General features: G+C 30.3%; 1 protein-coding gene and 1 pseudogene across 2 annotated transcripts; both read left to right on the top strand.

Moving 5' to 3' along the window:
- The first annotated feature begins 4,643 nt into the window (after positions 1–4,643).
- Positions 4,644–6,764, top strand: LOC149062197 (uncharacterized; annotated as a pseudogene). Its single transcript, XR_016189781.1, has 5 exons — positions 4,644–4,846; positions 5,809–6,028; positions 6,117–6,158; positions 6,287–6,382; positions 6,460–6,764. The product of XR_016189781.1 is annotated as an uncharacterized LOC149062197 (transcript).
- Positions 6,765–16,984: 10,220 nt separating this feature from the next.
- LOC149062196 (uncharacterized) lies at positions 16,985–18,886 on the top strand. The gene is made up of 6 exons (XM_089215260.1): positions 16,985–17,312; positions 17,408–17,605; positions 17,691–17,972; positions 18,055–18,329; positions 18,551–18,721; positions 18,795–18,886. The coding sequence occupies exons 3-6, from the start codon at positions 17,716–17,718 to the stop codon at positions 18,884–18,886; spliced, it is 795 nt and encodes a 264-aa protein (XP_089071386.1). The 5' UTR covers positions 16,985–17,312; positions 17,408–17,605; positions 17,691–17,715.
- The last annotated feature ends 357 nt before the right edge of the window (positions 18,887–19,243 follow it).

Below are 19,243 nucleotides of genomic sequence, written 5' to 3'. Positions count from 1 at the left end.
GATAGATAAAACGCTTTCGCGTGTGAAAGAAAATTTTTACTTTCCAAAAATGCGTGATTTTATTTCTAAATATGTAAATAGGTGTATTAGTTGTCTTTATTTTAAAATACCGAGGAAAGGTGCTACGTATTGGCACCCCTTAGAAAAAGGAGATACGCCGTTTCACACAATACATGTCGATCACGTAGGGCCGTTTGTATTAACTGAACGGGAAAATAAATATGTGCTCACTATAGTTTACGGCTTTAGCAAATATGTTGTGTTACGAGCTGTAAGGGACACCACAGCAGATGAGACGTTAATTTTCATTAAAGAATTCATTTGTCATTACGGTAGGCCCACGAGAATAATTAGTGATCAGGGAACTGCATTTACCGCGGCAGTATTTGAAAAATTTTGTCGAGAACATTTTATTATACACGTCAAAGTGTCTTCAAAAAGTCCACGTAGTAACGGCCAGGTTGAGATTGTGAACGGTGTTGCGATCAAATGTTTGTCGATGATAACTAAAGATAGTGACAATAGTGATTGGGATTTACGCTTAGTAGAGGTACAATGGTCATTAAATAATAGTACGATTCGCGTGACAAAATGTAAGCCGTTTGATGTTATCCACCGATATAGTGCAAATGGTTTGACGGAAAATCCGTTAATATCTGAAATAAAACGACTAAACGAAAAATTAGGTAATGGCGGAAATAAATACGACCCAACAATCTCTCTCCGTAAGCATGTCGATAAAGAAAAAAAAAGATCGCTATACTCCGTGCCACGAGAGAAGGAACCCGTTTCGCGCATGCAGACTGACGGCAGCTAGCGTTACTAAGCTCTATTTCCCCCACTTTATCCTCTACAGTTCACGCTTTCGATATGCCAAATAAGTGGGGGATGCGCGGAGTCGGTTGCTATTTGGTCGGGACACGGGTTCTTTCTCTCGTGGCACGGAGTATAGTCGTGCGACCGCGCCAGAAAAATTTTCGGAAGGTGATTTGGTGCTAGTTAGCTGGGATGCACCTGCAACAGGCTATAGTAGAAAGTTAGATCCTAAGTACCGGGGCCCATATCAAATAATTAAAGCACTAAGATTTGACAGGTATGTAGTAGGGGACATCCCGGGTGAACAAATTAGTCATAAACCATATAAAAGAGTAGTGGGTTTCGATCGTTTAAAATTAGTCAAATTGAACTGTTAATGAATTATATATTTTATTTAAAAAAAAAAAAAAATTCTGTATGTACGAAATTCTGTATGTATGATCATTAATTTATTGTTTTATACTGTTTGTGTGTATAATTTATTTTTTCTATAATTTGATGATTATCGTGTTATTTTTGTATTATTATTATTTTTATTATATTATATTCTTTAGTTTGTTTATTAAAAAAAAAAAAAAATGTATTCTGTATTGTCGAGACGACAATGTAGTCAGGAAGGCCGAACTGTGGCAATATTGTAAATTGTTTCATATACCTATATTGTTATATTATATTATATTTGTGTATAGGTTCGTCGAATGGACGGTTTACCCGCACGTCGTTATCGACGGGTGACGGACCATTATGTTATATATTTCATTTTATATTTATATCTATATTGTATATCGATAAACGTTAATTAATGTACGTCGGGGCTACGCCGATTCCCGGTCGTATCATATTTTTAGTTGGTGGTTGCCTGTCGTCGGCGAATAAACGTATATTGTACCATTATTGCGACTTATTCTCTTTTTCCACACCACACGCATCAGACCCAGGTTGTCTACGCTACGGCATGATATAGCAACGATAAATACATAATAATTATATTATATATTACTACATGTGTTTGTTTGATTTTGATTTTATATTTTTATTTATATAATATATAGCATAGTACTATTGGGGTGTGTGAGGGGCGAAGCCCCTCACGAGTTTGGTCTGTTTCCTCAAACATTTTTGGTGCTTAAGCCCCCCTAATGTTTTTTGGTGATTTGCGCCTATGGTCAAACACGTATTCTGATTAAAACATGCTTTGCAAGACGCAATAATGATATCATCACCACATTTTACATTTTTCCACTGACAAGGAGTACATCCATTTTCTTTTAAAACGGCAATTAACTTTTGAAGATTTATTTTTGTCATTTTAATGCTTAAACACAAAAGTATAAATTAATCAGTAAAATATAGAAGAAATATAATAAGCAAAAATTGTTATAAAAATGTATAGTTTTGGTGGTAAAAAAATATAAAATGTATGAACGTTTACTTCAGACATATATATTAATTTAACCTAAGGAACTATTGCTGGAAAATAGTTTTTGTATAAAATAAATTAGTATAATAAAGTGAATAAATTACATGTGCAAAAACAAATAATCCATGTGTTATGACATGTGTATAATTTTATACAATATTACCTATGTTAAATAATAATCTGTAGTGTATCACCAATTCCCGTGATACCTGGTACCAGGTACCTGTAAATATTTAAATATATTTTAAAAAGTAAAAATGATTGCCTAGTTCAATCACGGTTACACAAGTGACAGTGGCGCCGAGTACGCACTTAAGGTGGTGCATTTGAACCACCTAAAATTATGGGTGGGTGGGTGGGTCTTGGATGAGTAAAAATATTGAACCAAAATAGTTCATTCTTTTACTATACTATGTATAAAGTATTAAAGTAGGTACTAGGTACTTAACTACTTAAGCGTTAAGCAATTACCAGTTACAACATTATTACCTATTTACCTATAACCTAGGTATAGCATTATTATAGAATTATTTATAATCAGTGATATGGTGTATACAATTATTGTATAATATGGCATGAGACGACGATGACAAACTAATATAAAAATGACAAGATATTTTTAGACTGCGATAAAACTGATAAATGCATAATAATATTATTATTGTGGTTATTCCGTATTCGTATCATCATGCAATATGCGGGCTACGGCTTACGACCTACGACTAATCATAAATCGAAAATTTATACCAACACGGATTACAGTGTACATTACACATTGTTATTTGTTCATATTTCAGTTGGTAATTACTAATGTCCTTATTTTCTCATTTGTGTACTGTGAACTGTGAAGTGTTATTGTACCTATTTACAAATTAACGATACATTTTTTCCTACTTGAATTTAAGAGTTTGATTTAATTAATACATTATTGAATATTGCTCTACCATAGTAGCTACTATATACCTTCTATATAGATACTACATTATAATATTTTATATTCATAATTTACTTTTATAACTTCTTGTTTATATAAAAAACTTAATATGTCGGAAAAGTGTATGTGCGTTTGTGGAAAAAAACGAGAGCAGCTAAATATCACTAACTGGAAAAGACATTTAGACAACTGTAAAGTACGAAAAACCAAAATTTCTTCTCGTTCAATCTCTTCATTTTTTCCTACACCGACTACAGTAAATACAAGAACAAATTATTCTTGTTCTATTGGTAAGTACCTACTAAGTTTTACTTGGATACATAGTTTTTGAATTTTAACCAATTAAATTTAGTTTAAAAATTAAAAGGTGGCCATAACTTCTATCTATAATATAAAATAACTCGAGTTCTTTAAAAGAAACTGGTAGGTACAAAAATTAATCAATACTGTTTCCTTAATCCTGAATATAACTATACAAACAAATAACAATAATTAAAAATGAAAAAAGTAACTAGATTTTTTAAAAAATAATAAATTTATTTTGTTTAAATATATTATAGTATTCCCAGATGATCCAAGTCCCAGTACATTGTGATTAGCCAGTAAAACAGATTATGTTTAGCTCCAGTTGTTTAAATGAAACTGGTAGGTACAAATATTTATGTGTAATACTCTTTCCTTGATAAATACAAACGAATAACAATTATTGTAAATTATCTATAATAATCACTTGTCAAGTGATTCGACAACCGAAATTAATTATTATAATATGTGTAATAACTAATATTACGATACTAATATAATGAACGGCTGCACGACACCCAGCAAATGTGTTACTTTGTTGACCGCTAACGATCAAGTCGATTAACATTCAACGCGCCGAATTTTTAATGTAGCACAATTCACAATACCCCCCCCCCCCACAAAAAAAAAACAGATTTACATTCATGAAGTGGTGCACCTACCGTGTGATGGGGAAGTGTCGATCACTAGGGCCTACTACAGACAACAGACTGCAGGGGCCCAATTCTTGAAATCATACGACTAATTCTCGCATGCGACATGAGTCATACATTTTCTCGCATGCGACATATAATTGGTATTCTTGAACTGAAATCGATAAGATTTTATCACTTGTCGAATGCGACAAAGTAATCGAATGAACCGCTGTGGTAATAACACAAAATCTAGATTTTAACCTCAAATAAATTATAAAATTAGCAAAGAATAAGTTTTATCTTTTATCACTGATTTTAATTTCAAGTTCATAAAACAAAATATAAGTAACTAAATTTACTTTTAGTAATTTTTTATAAAATTTAAATATCGTTTTATTACAGTATGTTAGTATGTATATATTATGTATTATTCCTATTACCTAGATACTTTTAGTCAATAGTGTCTATACTACCAAGTATATATTGAGTTCCTTGTATTTATTATATTAGTAAATTATTATTAAAATTGATTATAATGTCTAAGCCGAATTCAAGGCCCACCCAATCGCAGATGAAATCTTTGGTCGAACTTATGACCAAAGACCCTTTATTGTGTGCGGGTAAATTTACCCAAACCTTCACACAAAAATCTGCTAAACAAAAATGGGAAGCTATCGCAGAGCAACTTAACGCGTTACCGGGAGGCTAGCTGAAAAAAGCTGTGACAAATGGAAAAAAGTAAGTTACATGTACCTACATCATTGAAAACGTTGATTTTCACTTTATTTAGAATATTTTAGATCTTAAATTCGTAAAAAGGGCACAAGGAATGAATTTAATTTAAGTTAGACGTTTTTTTTTTTTTTTATTTATTTATCTTCTAGTACACGAATATTATAGCTCAACAATTACATAGAAGTTTGACATTATCTACATTAAAACAAATATAATTGTTATTGGCTGTTGATGAATTACGAATATAATTTTTTATAATATTTTATTTGGAGTTTGACATAATAAAATATACATAATTATTTTAATTAATTTAATATTATAGGTGATACTATTATTATTAATTGTTTTTCTCTCTCTCGGTTTATATAATGCCTAACAGGCAACAACTATAATATGATGTAGTAAATTGCTAATTTATAATTTAGTAATTAGGCATAGTCAATCTGAATTGTTGAGCTGTAATAGTTTAAAATTGAAGCTATTTCATAAAAATAAAAAAAGGTGGACAAGTGAATACCGCTCTGCTGTACAGTAGTTTTTGAGCATGTTATTGTAATGAATGTGTTTTGTCTTGTATTCAATGATAAATAATTGCATTTGAAAAAATGATTCGGAGACGTTGTGTCATCCTAGCATACTTGTAAACATTATCAATTTTAATAGTTTTTTTTTTTTTTTTACACAATAATATATACAATCTGTTCAATTATGCACAATTAGCATATTTGATAAGTAATTAATATTTATAAGTATTTTAATAGTTAAAAGGAAAATAATGAAATTAGAAAATATCTAATAAGCTTAAATAACATAACTTTACAATAATCTTTTTTTTTTGATAGAGGTAGAAAAATTAGTTGGGAACCTACTATTAAAATGTCTTGTGTTAGCTATGAAATGGTAGATTATAAATTTGAGTTTGTGACCACATTAAAATATTAAATTTACTCTTTGTTATATTATAGACATGGCAAGATACAAGATCCACTACAAAAACCAAAGCTGCAGCTATTAAGCGACATATCGGAGGTACTGGCGGTGGACCTACTTGTGCCATTCAGCTGAGCGATATTCAACAAGATGCATTACTTTTAATGAGTCCAGCATCAGTAAGTGGTCATTCTAAGTCCAAGGAATCAAATGTGGAATTTATTTATGAAATTACTGAAAATGATGTGACACTTGGTAAGTTTATAACAAAACAATTTAATAGAATCTACTTCATAAATTAAATAACTATTAAGAAATAAATATATTTTTGGTCTGATTTTAGATACTAATGATTATATCATCGAAGAAGTAGCTGATATTGAATGTATGTATAAAAAAATGTTTGTAACATATTACATTATGTGTGTACATTATACACACAGATAATTTAATATTTTATTCATTTAAAATAAATACTAATTTGCTTTATTCTTTAAAATGATCTATAATTAGCGGACAATGAAAACAAAAATCACTCAATTACTGCCCCTAAACCGATAGCGGCCAATGATAAACATCCAATTATTGCACCATTTTCACCTAAATCAGGTAATATTTAAATTTTTATCATTCCTATCATACTCATAACGATAGTGTAAAGTAATTTAATACTTATTATATTTTAGATATAAAAAGGAAAATGTCTACTGCAGCTAGGTTAGCTGCAAGTAATATAGCTGCAAATAACCTACACGGTATTTCGGAGAAAAAATATGATTTGAAAGCAGCATATTATGCAAAAAAAATAAAACTGATGGAGGATAAAAATGTCATATTTAAGAACCTAACAAATGTACTTACTATATTGACTGAGCAATTATCAAAACCATAATATTAAGAAAGTGAAGACTGAAAATCATTTGAAATTACCACAAAGGATTAGGTAAAATAGGGTTTTAATTTTATTTGTTATTAATATTTAAGTATTCATCTACCAATGATTATTATTTTATTTTATGTTATTTGTTATTATTATTTATTATGTATTAATTTACTAACTGTTAAAAACTGAATTTAACTAGTCAGCAGATAATAAACAAGTATCACATAGTTATTTTGAACAAGAAGTTTAATAAATTTATACATGCCTTTGAAATAAGTATGTTACAATGTTTTCCCTATGTTGTCTACCAAGAGCTAAGTCTAAATTACGATTATTGTCGGCTAATATCTCTTGGTCTTCCATCATACCCAAATTATCATACTCTGGAATGTCATGTTCATCCAAAGGAATATTATTAGTAATACACATATTATGTAGAACTATACATGCATTTATTATTGATGACGCTTTTTCAGGTTTATAATGAAAAGTTCTATCTTTTAACAAGCATCTATAAAAAAAAAAATATTTGGTGTTAAAATTGTATATAACATGGTCATTAGAAACAGATTTAGGTACCTAAATCGCATTTTCAACGCCCCGTTACAACGTTCAATTATACTTCTGGTTGACATTTGTTTTTGGTTGTAATATTTTTCAGGGTCTGTTGTAGGATTTGTAATTGGTGTCAATAGCCATTGACGTAAGGGATATCCGGAATCACCTAATAAAATTTTTAAATAAATAGATTATTAACTAGAAACAATTTATCATTTATATTTCAAATAAAATGTTAAGAGTGTATTTTACCTAACAAATAAAAGTTATGATGATTGCGTCTGTGTAATTCCTGCATTACTGGTAAAACAGAACTATTGTTCCATATATGGGTGTCATGGGTACTGCCAGGAAATAGTGCGTTCACATTTAAAACTTTTAATTTTGAATCACAAATCTAAAGTTGAGTTTAAATATGTATTTATTTAGTTATACAATATGCATACACTTACACTGTAACCTTAAAATATTTAATACATACTAAAAAAAATAAGATTTGAAAGATTACTTACCAATTGTACATTTATGGAATGATATCCCTTACGGTTCACATAAATGTATTCGGGATTTTCATTTTCATTCAAATTTAAATTATTTGAAGGAGGTACAATCGCTACGTGAGTACAGTCAATACATCCTATTACTCCAGGAAATCCAGTTTCTCTATAAAAACTGTAATAATATTGGACATCTTATTAAACATTTATTAGAAATATTCAAAAGAAAATTTAAAAGTTACCCATTACGGATTTCAGTCAGCTCATTCAGGTTACTAGGAAACTTAACCCATTTGTTAAATATTTCTGGCTGGTTTAGTGCCTCTACAACTTCACTTATACACCGAGATACCGACGGTTGTGATAAGACTATAAACTTACTATTACCAGTTGGAGACTGGTATGATCCAGTAGCCAAAAAATTCAACGTTACCATAAATATATTTATACAATAATATAATGTGAAAACTATGAAAAATAACTAGTGTCGGTCTGGCTAATGAATGTGCCCCTTTACAAAAAATTGATTATTAATTATTTCAAAAGTAATTTTTTTAGAGAAGAAATTAAGGCTAAAATGCACTTCACAACCCCCTCACGATTTTCAATTTTATTTCTTTCCCATTTAATTAAGGCCCCAATAAATAAAAATACACAAGGGCCCCCAGACGATCACCTGACCGACACTGAAAGACAGTGGCGTATTTACGGGGGGGATATGGAGGATAGATCCCCCCCAAAACCTTTTATAGTTAATTAATTTGTCTCATTTTCTGTATTTCTCAAATATGTTATTATTTTTAACTTTTAAGTATATCTACTTTTTAAATGTTTTAGTCGTGGTTATTGTACCCCTCTGATCGCCACTAATACTAATACTAATCGCCACTAATTGTTGGCGACATATGTGACTATACCTAAATATAAATTATAAAAATTATAAGGCAAGTACTATACATTTCGTGTTAATTTTTATTTCGCCTTGATTCACACTAACCGCGATTGTTAACAACTAACAAGTTAGGGAATTTTAAAAATGTATAATATAATGTACGAATTTATGGCTTTATGGGTGTATTATTAATTATTATATATTTCATCCCCCCCCTAGGAAATTTCCTAAATACACCACTGCAGTGAAAGAAACATCAATTAGTGTATAATTTATTCACTAACTTTTGTATTTAAATCAACAGCAGACAGGCGACTTTTTGTAACTATATATGGTCGTAAAAGTTCAATTAAATACTTTACAAGGTCTTTAGTAAGTCTAAAATTTTTTATAAACAGTCTATCTGATGTATCAAATGGATCCGAAATTGTCTCTTTCCTTCGTGTTGTCGTACATTCATTGCGCGTTCATGCTCTTCAACATTATCAATGGCAAATAACATTGCCATTTCATCAAAATTTGCCATTATAATAGAAGAAAGGAAATTAATTACGGATTAATACAAAGTAATTTACAAAACACAAATTGATGATCGATGAGAATCGGTAAATAATATTTCTGTTGTAAATTGTAATAGTTCAATAGTTGACAGTTGTATAATCAATAATGTGAAAATTGTTATCACATTTCATACATTATCATGCGACTAAAATTTGTCACTGACTTATACAAACAGTCGAATGTTTTTCGTTCGACTAAAGTCATACATCTTTTCAAGAATACCAAATATTTATTTTCATGCGACAAAAATTTTATCGCATGCGACGAAGTTTGTCACGATTTCAAGAATTGGCCCCCAGGAGCCCCATTACAACTATTAATAGAATGTTTCCGTATTGATAACAAATAGATATTCAAATACTAATTATATAATATTGATATTTACCAATTTACTATTGTACAATAATAATATAATGTGGCCATTTTTATCAATTGGTATATATTAAAAAAACACTAAGAAAGTAATATAAGTAAAGTAATGGGGAGGAGGATCTAACTATGGTTCTAGTGTTAATGACTACTTAGTACCTAATATTATGTTATCGTAATTTAGGTGCCCGTCACGACTCGCAACCGTTGTCTTTTCTATGTCGGCTATGGCTGTTATTATAATATTATTTGTTGTACAGAAATAAGGTGACGTTGCGAACAATATTATCTAATCTTACAAATTTGTTATAGGTAGTATAGCATATAAATTACAAGTTAACAACAACAATAATTGATTATACTATGTTGCGAGTTGGTATAAATTCTGGATGATATTTAAATGTACAACAGTATTTTTAGCAGCTGCACGGGGGAACACAGCCGTCTTTTACTCGATATACGATAACTATTGTATATCGTATATCGTATACTACTAAATCCGGTCCCAAACGACTCGTGTACTTTGCGAGCGTATACTTGGCGAGTGTACTTTCCAAGTTTGTACGATGTACGATGTTTGTAATTATGTTGCTCCTACACGACTTGTGTGTTCACCGATTATTCGTCAATCGTATATACTTTGCTCGTCATCGCCAATGCTCCTACATGACTCGCAATCGCCAGATATTTATTCGAAATAATGAATTACGAAATTTGCCTCAGTCCAAAATGGAAAGTGACGACGAAAAGACTGTTTGTGCCGCATTTTTGGTAGTGTGTGCTGCTGCTGCTGCTGCACATGATTTAAAAATGAAGACCAAAAAGAAAATCAAAAGAAGATGGTGGACTTTATCTTTAAATAGAAGTCGAGATAAGTAAGTATTTTTTCTAGTAGTATTAAAATTATTTAAAATAAAATATCAATAATAAGTGTATATACAGGGCAATGTATTGTTACGTACCCTATCAATATTCAAAACATAGTGTACATTTCTACTATGAGTGGTGAAATAACTAAGTAGGCAATTAGTATAAAATAACATACTGAGGTCATCGTAAAAAACGTAAATAATTAAACTATAAAAGCATTGTCGCACGTATCTTCTCGGAAAAAGTCTGTTACTAAGAAAGGATGTGAATCGACTAGAATAACCAATTACACCAAGAGACTCAAATTCTGCCTTGTGCCAGATTTCACCACCACGTATGACCACCTACTCCTACGGACACGAGCATATATAAGAAAGACCACGACAAGAGCTCGTCAGACGGTTTTTAAAATGTGAGCCAGACGGGTTTTTCTAAAATGTGAGCCAAACGGTTCTTAAATTTGAATCAGACGGTTAGGGACATTTAAGACACTTAGAGGCAGGTCGTAAAACCACTCATTGTCATTTAAAACAATATTTCAGAGTAAGGTCATAACACCGCTCACCAACACCTTTATAGCATATAAACTGTATTTTTGTATCAATTATTAATAACTTGTGAAAATAAAGACATTATTACATTGTAAACATTAGTATTTCATCTCTACGTTGATGTATGAATCGACGTTCAGTCGGGACGTAACAATATATATTATTAATTGTAGTTAAATATTAATAGTATGTTATGTACAAAATATAAAGTATTTGAGATATGCTGTTTTAAATCAAATAGTTACATTGATAAACTTTTAATACTAAAAAAAACTTAATTTCAAAATTTTAATTATGATGAAATGTATTTAATTTAAAATGATTCTATTGGTATCATAATTTTAGTTATGAATATTATTTTTGCAATTCCAATAACAGTTTACACAGTTAAAACATTTGTTAACTTCTTTATAACCATTTTAAGTTTGAATAATGATTAACTTTGATTTAAATAGACTTTAAATTTGTATAATATTTTGTTTTAGTTTAAAATGTTTAAATGTTTATGTACTTGACTGTAGCACCACGAGTATTATATTATGTAGGTACTATACATTTCTAGTCAATATTAAATTATTTTTCAGTGAACCTAATCTAAATTGAAATATTTCCAACCGTTTACATGAATTTTCAACTTTGCAATAATTGATGTACAATAAGTGTATAGAATAACTTTAATTAGAATATTGCAACTTGTTTTAATATTTTGTTAAATTGGTACTGGTCTAACATGTCACTCAAATATGCTATCTAACAACATTTTGAACCCTTTAAAACTGTCTAATATATCATAAATAATTTAAGTAATAAATGAAGTTTCTCAAAGAATCACCCTGTATATTATGTTTTAAGATATTATGCTTCCAATATGTTGGAAGATATGAATCGAGAGCCATCGGGAAAATTCCATAATTTCTGTCGGATGTCGGCAATGGATTTCGAACACCTTCTCAGTAAAATAGGACCAATTATTATGAAAGAAGATACTAACGTGAGAAAAGCAATACCCGTTCAAGAGAGATTGGCAATTACACTAGTTTCACTAGTTTATCTTACCTATTCAAGTGCTCAAATCAAGTGATATCAAACATTGTTCACGAAGTGTGTAAGGCTTTAGTCCATGAGTTAAGAAATCACGTGAAGGTAACATGAGTTTGTTTATTAATTTTGTTAAATTTATACATTAACATTTAAAGTCTGTTATACTTGCATGTTTTGCATTTAGAAATTAAATAGTAATAAAAAAAATGTATTTTCTGTGACAACTTTTGTGATAACTGGTACATACAATTTGAATAATAATAATAATACTTTATGAACAATGATTATCTACAGTCTAGGTTTTAAGGAGCATTGTCTTGAGATTGGAGAAAAGCGTTGAGTAATTGATAGTTAGAAGTTGAATTTTGATCTGAAGATAGTTGAGATGAATATGAATTTTCTGAAGAATTAGAATTTGAAGGTTCTGGTGGAGAATCTATATATTGTGGTGATGTTTGAGGAATATTTGCATGAAGAGTATATGGTGGCATGGCATAGTTATGAGGAACAGAGGCCACCGGTGGATTTTGGTGATACAAACCAGGTGAATATGATTGTGTTCTATTAAGTAATCCCCTTTTCGTACGGAAAATCAAGTTATCAATTTCGTGCATAAGAATTTCACGGGTTTGTTCATCAAATTTTCTGAGTTTCCTAGCTAGTAGGTCAGCATAAACAGAACAATCATCTTTAAGTGGTTTTTCTGTTACACCTTTCATTATTTTGCAAGCATTTTCCATGCAATTTTCAATTGCAGTTGATGTGTTCTTTCTTTTCATTGATACTTTGGCCGCAGGGGGTTTAAAAACTACTTCTGAAGTGAGAGATGATGAATCTGATTCGTCTATAACTTCCTCATCTAGTGTAGAATTGTCGTCAGCTAAACTCATTGTGTCATCTGGATCTGGTTCCTAATTAAATCATAAAATTGTACACATTTTTAACATATGTTTAATGCAAGAGCGATATACATTATATATTATATTATATTATACTATGGTATAAATAGTTAAATAGGACACTATGTTTTAATCTGTTAATTTATTTTTATTTTATTTTTTTACAGTTGCCCATGACTTCACAAGATTGGCAGAATATTTCAAATGAATTCAGTTCTAAATGGAATTTTCCTAATTGTGTGGGCGCCATAGATGGCCGATTCTGAACAGTGGTTCAGAATTTATAAATTATAAGTGTACATTTAGTGTGGTGTTGATGGCCTTAGTGGACGCCGATTATTGCTTCACTTTTGCTGACGTAGGATGTCAGGGGAGGATAAGCGACGGCGGAGTTCTTCGTAACACATTTAAAAAAAAAATGGAAAATCATGGAACTAACTGGAACTTCCCTCCGATCACCCACTACCTGGAAAGGAATTGCCAACACCATACGTATTTTTAGCTGATGATGCTTTTGCTCTAAGTCGTCATATTTTGAAACCATATAAAGGTGTTTATGATAAAGGTAGTTCGGAACGAATTTTTAATTATCGTCTTTCTCGTGCGCGCAGAATTGTGGAAACGTATTTGGAATATTGGCTTCTGTGTTTCGTATACTGAGAAAACCAATGTTGCTACAGCCAGAAAAAGTTTCGGTAATAGTAATGACTTGTGTATTACTTCACAATTTTTTACGAAAAAGTAAAACGTCATCATCAAAATATGCTTCTCGAGAGTCATTCGATAATGAAGATGAGGGTAGACTAATACACGGATCATGGCGTCAGGACAATAATATGACATCACTCTTACCTATCAGAAAAATACCAAGACGTTCTTCAATTGAGGCCCAAGATATTAGAAAGACATTTACGGAGTATTTTATGACTAATGGAAAAGTTCCAAGGCAAGAAAATTACTGTTAATTTATTTATTTAAATATTATAAACATTAAATAAATTTAGAGATGTTAAAATACCCCATATTGTTAATTATGAAATATGAATTATGAAATTATTTTAAAATGGATTAATTGAAAAAATGACTAGGTCAGAAAACATTAAAAAAAGGGCGGTACGTGAATGTTACTTCGCTGTACAGTAGGTTACAAGTAGGTCACTGTATAATGGATGGTATTAAATTTGAATTCAATGATATAATATCACTATATACGAAAAACGATTCTGAGCGGAGACGGTATGTCTCATACATATAATATGTAATTTCGTCCAAATTTGAACTTAAAATGTCTGTAAAAAGTAACTTAGTTTATATATTTTTTAGATTTTTTGGTTACAATATGAACTAATTATGAGAATCTTTGTTTTAAATTTTCAATCCTTAGTTATAAAAACTGAACATTTTATAATTTTTTAAATACAATAATTGATAGGATTCGAGATTTTGATAAATTTTGTCAAAATTCGAACTTTAAATGCTTATAAAAAAAATTGTGCCCACGTATTTTTAATATTTGCAAATGCTATGGTAACTATATATCAGGAGCATTGTATTAAATTTTCAAGCTTTTTGGCCCAACAAATAAAATTTTATTGATATTTATAAAAACAAAAAACTAAAAAAATTAAAATTTTAAATTGTCTGTAAACAGCTCAAAATATATCAAAATATTTTAAAAATGTTATGGTGTGTAAAAAATGCTAATATAAATATTCAGTCAAAATTTCAAGGATTTACATTATAAAATCAATACATTCAATGTATTAAAACAAATAACACAAGAATTATTTTAGACCAAATTCACCAAATTAATATTTAGTCATCCAACCATGATGGTACCATAATATGTCCATATACCTAGTGACAAGAAATAACTTAAATTTAAATTTACAATTCACATATCATACTAAATTATATTCTTAAAATATCAAATAAACTTTATTATCTGCCAACTAGCATATTATAAATATATCTACTAACTTTTTAGCTAAACATTTTTTTATTCTTGTATGTACGATGTACCTACTAAGTAGGGGAAAATTAGTACAATTGTAACAGTTTTCATAAAATTATTTATTTCTGCCAAAATTCAAAATGTTTTGATTCGTTTACACTTTCAATTAGTAAAGTAAGTTGTTGCCTTTCAAAATATGTGTGTATTGAATCTTTATTTACACATGTTATTGAATAAATTATAAATATATATATAAAAAAAAATATTTCAATTGTAACAGCACATTAAAATTTAATACATGGATCATATTTTTATAATAGCAATTGAAAAATAAAAGAAATGCGTAGTCTTAATTTTTTTTTACAAGCATTCAATGTTTGAATTTTGACAACATATTATGTAAAAATCACGAAAATTCGCATATTATTTTAAACTAGAAATTCATAAAAAAATTTCTTTTTAAATCTAAGATTTGAAAATTTTTAATAATCTATAATATATCCTAGACAGATAAACCGTCTCCGCTCAGAATCGTTTTTCGTATACAATGATATAATATCATTGGATTCAAATTTAATTCCATCCATTACAGTAACCCACTTGTAACCTACTGTACAACAAAGCGACATCTACGACTTACCCGCCTTTTTAAATTTGTTTAAATTTTTTTGTTAAAATTCAAAATAGCCAATTTTTAAATCTGATTATAAGAACAATTTTTATGATAAAAACATTTATCTAAGTCATGTAGTTAATTTTTAGATTATTTTAAAATATCAATATATTTTGAGTAAATTAATTTAGAACATAATAACTTTTTTTTAAATATTATTTTTGGGAATTTCCGATATCACAAACACATAAAATAGTGCCCTCAAAAATGTCAGGTACTCTGGTGCTCTAGTGTAAGTACCACCCAACACCCTCGCTTGTTGCGCCACTGTTTAAGTCCATATTATTCCAGGCTAAATTAATAAATATTATTTTATATATTTTATATCGACAATGGACGATTATATTATAATATAATATATAATCCTTGCTTGCGTAAATTCAACGAAAGTGTAAATTAATTATTTGACACATTGAAAATAATGATTATGCGCCTATAGATTTGTTATAAGGAACCTACCGACTATTGAATTTAAAAGTTCTTTTTCTGAAAAGGTACAAAAAATAAAGTAATTCAATTTTAATGCAACTTGGTATACGTATATTTCAATAAGTTCCATCATCTACTCTCATTAGTCTTTATATAATTATATCTGATATTTTGTGCCGACTGCCGACCAATGAGCTGTCTGACAGTCCAGGTCCACGTACACCTACGCCAATACAATGAGAGGAGGGAGTGATCAAGTCAGAGTCTATAAAAGGCCGTACAACAAATAGTTGAACGCCTTTACAGTCTTGATTTTTACACAGTTGGTAAAATTTATTTAACATATTTTCTTTTCTTTAACCTACACCTATCTATAAAATAAAATATTATACGTGTAAGTATTTTGAAACTTTACATTACTAATATTTTATAATACATTTAAAATTTAAAATTAAAACATTTCAAAATTTTAATTTTTTGACTAAGGTTTTGATTAATAAGTTACATAACCTATGTGAAATTTTAAGAATTATTACTCGATAATATTATTTTCCTTAACTTTTCAGCATGGCTTCTATTAATTTATCGGCAAGAGAGTTGTTTGCCGAAATTGAGGCGGCATCGGCGGCATTGAAGGTAGGCGAAAAGTTGGCCACGGCGCATTGCGTCTCCGAGGACTTACAGATGGGAAGAGGCATTGCCGTAAACTTCAAGTAAGTACATTAATTATAGCTTCATTTTTTTATCATTCATAACTTTATTATCCAAAAATACGAACATACTGAAGTAATTATTGTTTTTAATTTATATATTTATCTGATATGTTTTAATGTTTTAAACATTTTGTGATGTACTTAAATAAACTGCGCATAATCTGTATAATATGTAATATTATTTAAAATAATAAAAAAAAACTGAGAAACTCGCATAGCTGTATAATAAATGCGTTTTATGAAATTTTCAAATATCTTGGATATTAATTTTTGATTTATATTTAAAAAAAGATTTAATTCTATTTAAATTGCAAGGGTGAAGTACGGAGCCCTCGGAGCCCTGATGGACCAAAAGGTCCGGGTCGGTGGTGTGGCGGAATTACATCCGAGTGACGAGGGAGGTAAAATTTATGTTTTTTTACCTTGTCACAAAGGTGTTATTCCACCATAAACCGACTCTCCGATTTCTGGCCGATTCATTGAACCAGTTGCGGGGTCGATTAATTGATTTAAAAGTAAATCGATTAATCATTCCAAAGCTTGGGTGCAATTTGGATAGGCTGGATTGGTATCAGGTGCGTGGTCTGCTTTCAACCATATTATATATATTGATGCTGAAACAACAATCACAGTGTGTGATCCCGAATACGTAAGATATTTTTATTATTTTTTTTTTATTTTGTATTCATCGTAAATAATTTGTTGGGAAATTAATTCACTATTTAATTATAAATTTATATATAGCCTGAAATACTACCACATAGATTGGCACCTCTGCGGGTGGAAAACCGAGTGTTTTGCGCCACCAACACTACTGCAGATCTAAGGGAAATACTAATTCTACCCGTTGACCTAGACAGTGCCAGTACAAATGCAACGTTGGATAGATGTTTATCTCATTTCAACTTGAAGGACGAATAATTCAAATTTAAATATTTTGATGTTATTTTATATTTCAATTATTCAATTCCATCTATACTGATCTACATGTAACTAAAATAATGTTTGTTTTAATGTATTAATACAGATTAATTTTCAACGGAGTTTGGGCCATGTTGAAAAAGGGCCACGTCATGGCAAATTATGCAGCTAATAAAAATTTTATTATTTGGTTGAAAGGCGAACACGACCGTTATTTCTGTACTTTAGAAACCCAAATCAACAAAACACTATCGTTGGGGCTCCGTTCGTCAATTTGGGTATTTCCAAAGTCAGAAATGGATTATTATTCGGGGTTTTGTGCATTGGTTAGGTCCAAGCTGGCTGACAATGCACAAAACCTTGAGATCATAATTTGTGATCCAAATCTGTAAGTTAATTATTCATCGAATGATTTTATTTTATATTATGTTGTTTGGTATTAATTTTCACTAATTTATAAACTGTTGAAGGTCAATGACAACCATGGCGTCAGGGAAGTGGCCAAGAGGCAGGGCACATCACCGGCCCTCGCCCATGTTGAACACGCCTGGACGTGGCCAAGTCGGGCTTGTACGTGATCGTGTTGGGGTAATGCGTGGCAGTGAGTACCATGGACGTGGTGGACGTGGTGGCGAACGTGGTGGACGTGGCCGATATGGTGAACACACGTTCACACCGTCCACGGAAATTTATTCAAACGCGTTGGAAAAATTAGGCAACACCGTATCATCGATCGTATCAGTCGGTTAGTTTCAACAGTATAATATTTTAAAAACTTAGGACAATATCCGGTTAAAGTTAACGAACACTGAATTGGCGGAATTCTGCCGTTAAAAACTGTTATCAGCCGGTGTTCGTTGACCGACACTACTTAACTGGAAATTGTAAGAACGGTCCTTAAATTGTATAAGTAATAACATTTAGCTACAAAATAAAAATGTTATATTATAATTATAATACCTATAGTACAAATGGCCACACAAATTGTAAATGCACAACCCGCGCCAGGACCATCGTGGATGAGTAACCCAAATTATATGCGTGGACGGGCACGTGGATGGGCACGTGGACGGCAAACAATTATGTGCCATCATTGCAGGGCATTTGGCCATACACGGCAGTACTGTCCTAACAAATGTAAGTACCTACACAAATGATTTAAATTTATTATTTATTTTACATTATTTAAACTTCAATGAACCCTTCGTAGGTAACCCTACGCATGGTGTACCCAGGGTTGTTATGTTGAAAACACGTTTAAAATATAAAAAAAAACTTATTGATTTTGTTTTAAATGATTAAAATACATGTTTTAAGTATCAATAAAAAAAGTGTTTAAAACAATATGTTAAGTACATTTTTGTTGAAATAGCTTTAAAATAGCGTTTCAAACGTTTTTTAAAATGTTTAAAATTTGTCTTTTTTTGTTTAAAAAGCCGCTTACTTAACCATACTGTATTTAAGATCTAACCACCACATCACCCAAAAAAAATTGTCAACGTTTATAATATATCATAGGTTAGTGTGTTATACGTTTCGAAAAATGAAGCTGTATCAATTAAAATGCTAAACGAATTATTATCACTATTTTACTGCACGTCTAAATTAATGTTCCGCGTATTTTCCAATACACTTTTTTGGTTTTTGATATCAGGGCAA

This window comes from Diuraphis noxia, unplaced genomic scaffold, assembly GCF_037042655.1.
Source record: "Diuraphis noxia isolate RWA-SAM2 unplaced genomic scaffold, SU_Dnox_SAM2 contig0001, whole genome shotgun sequence".
NCBI lineage: Eukaryota > Metazoa > Arthropoda > Insecta > Hemiptera > Aphididae > Diuraphis > Diuraphis noxia.
Note: the sequence above shows the minus strand (reverse complement) of the source record. Positions and strands in the feature narration are given on the sequence as shown.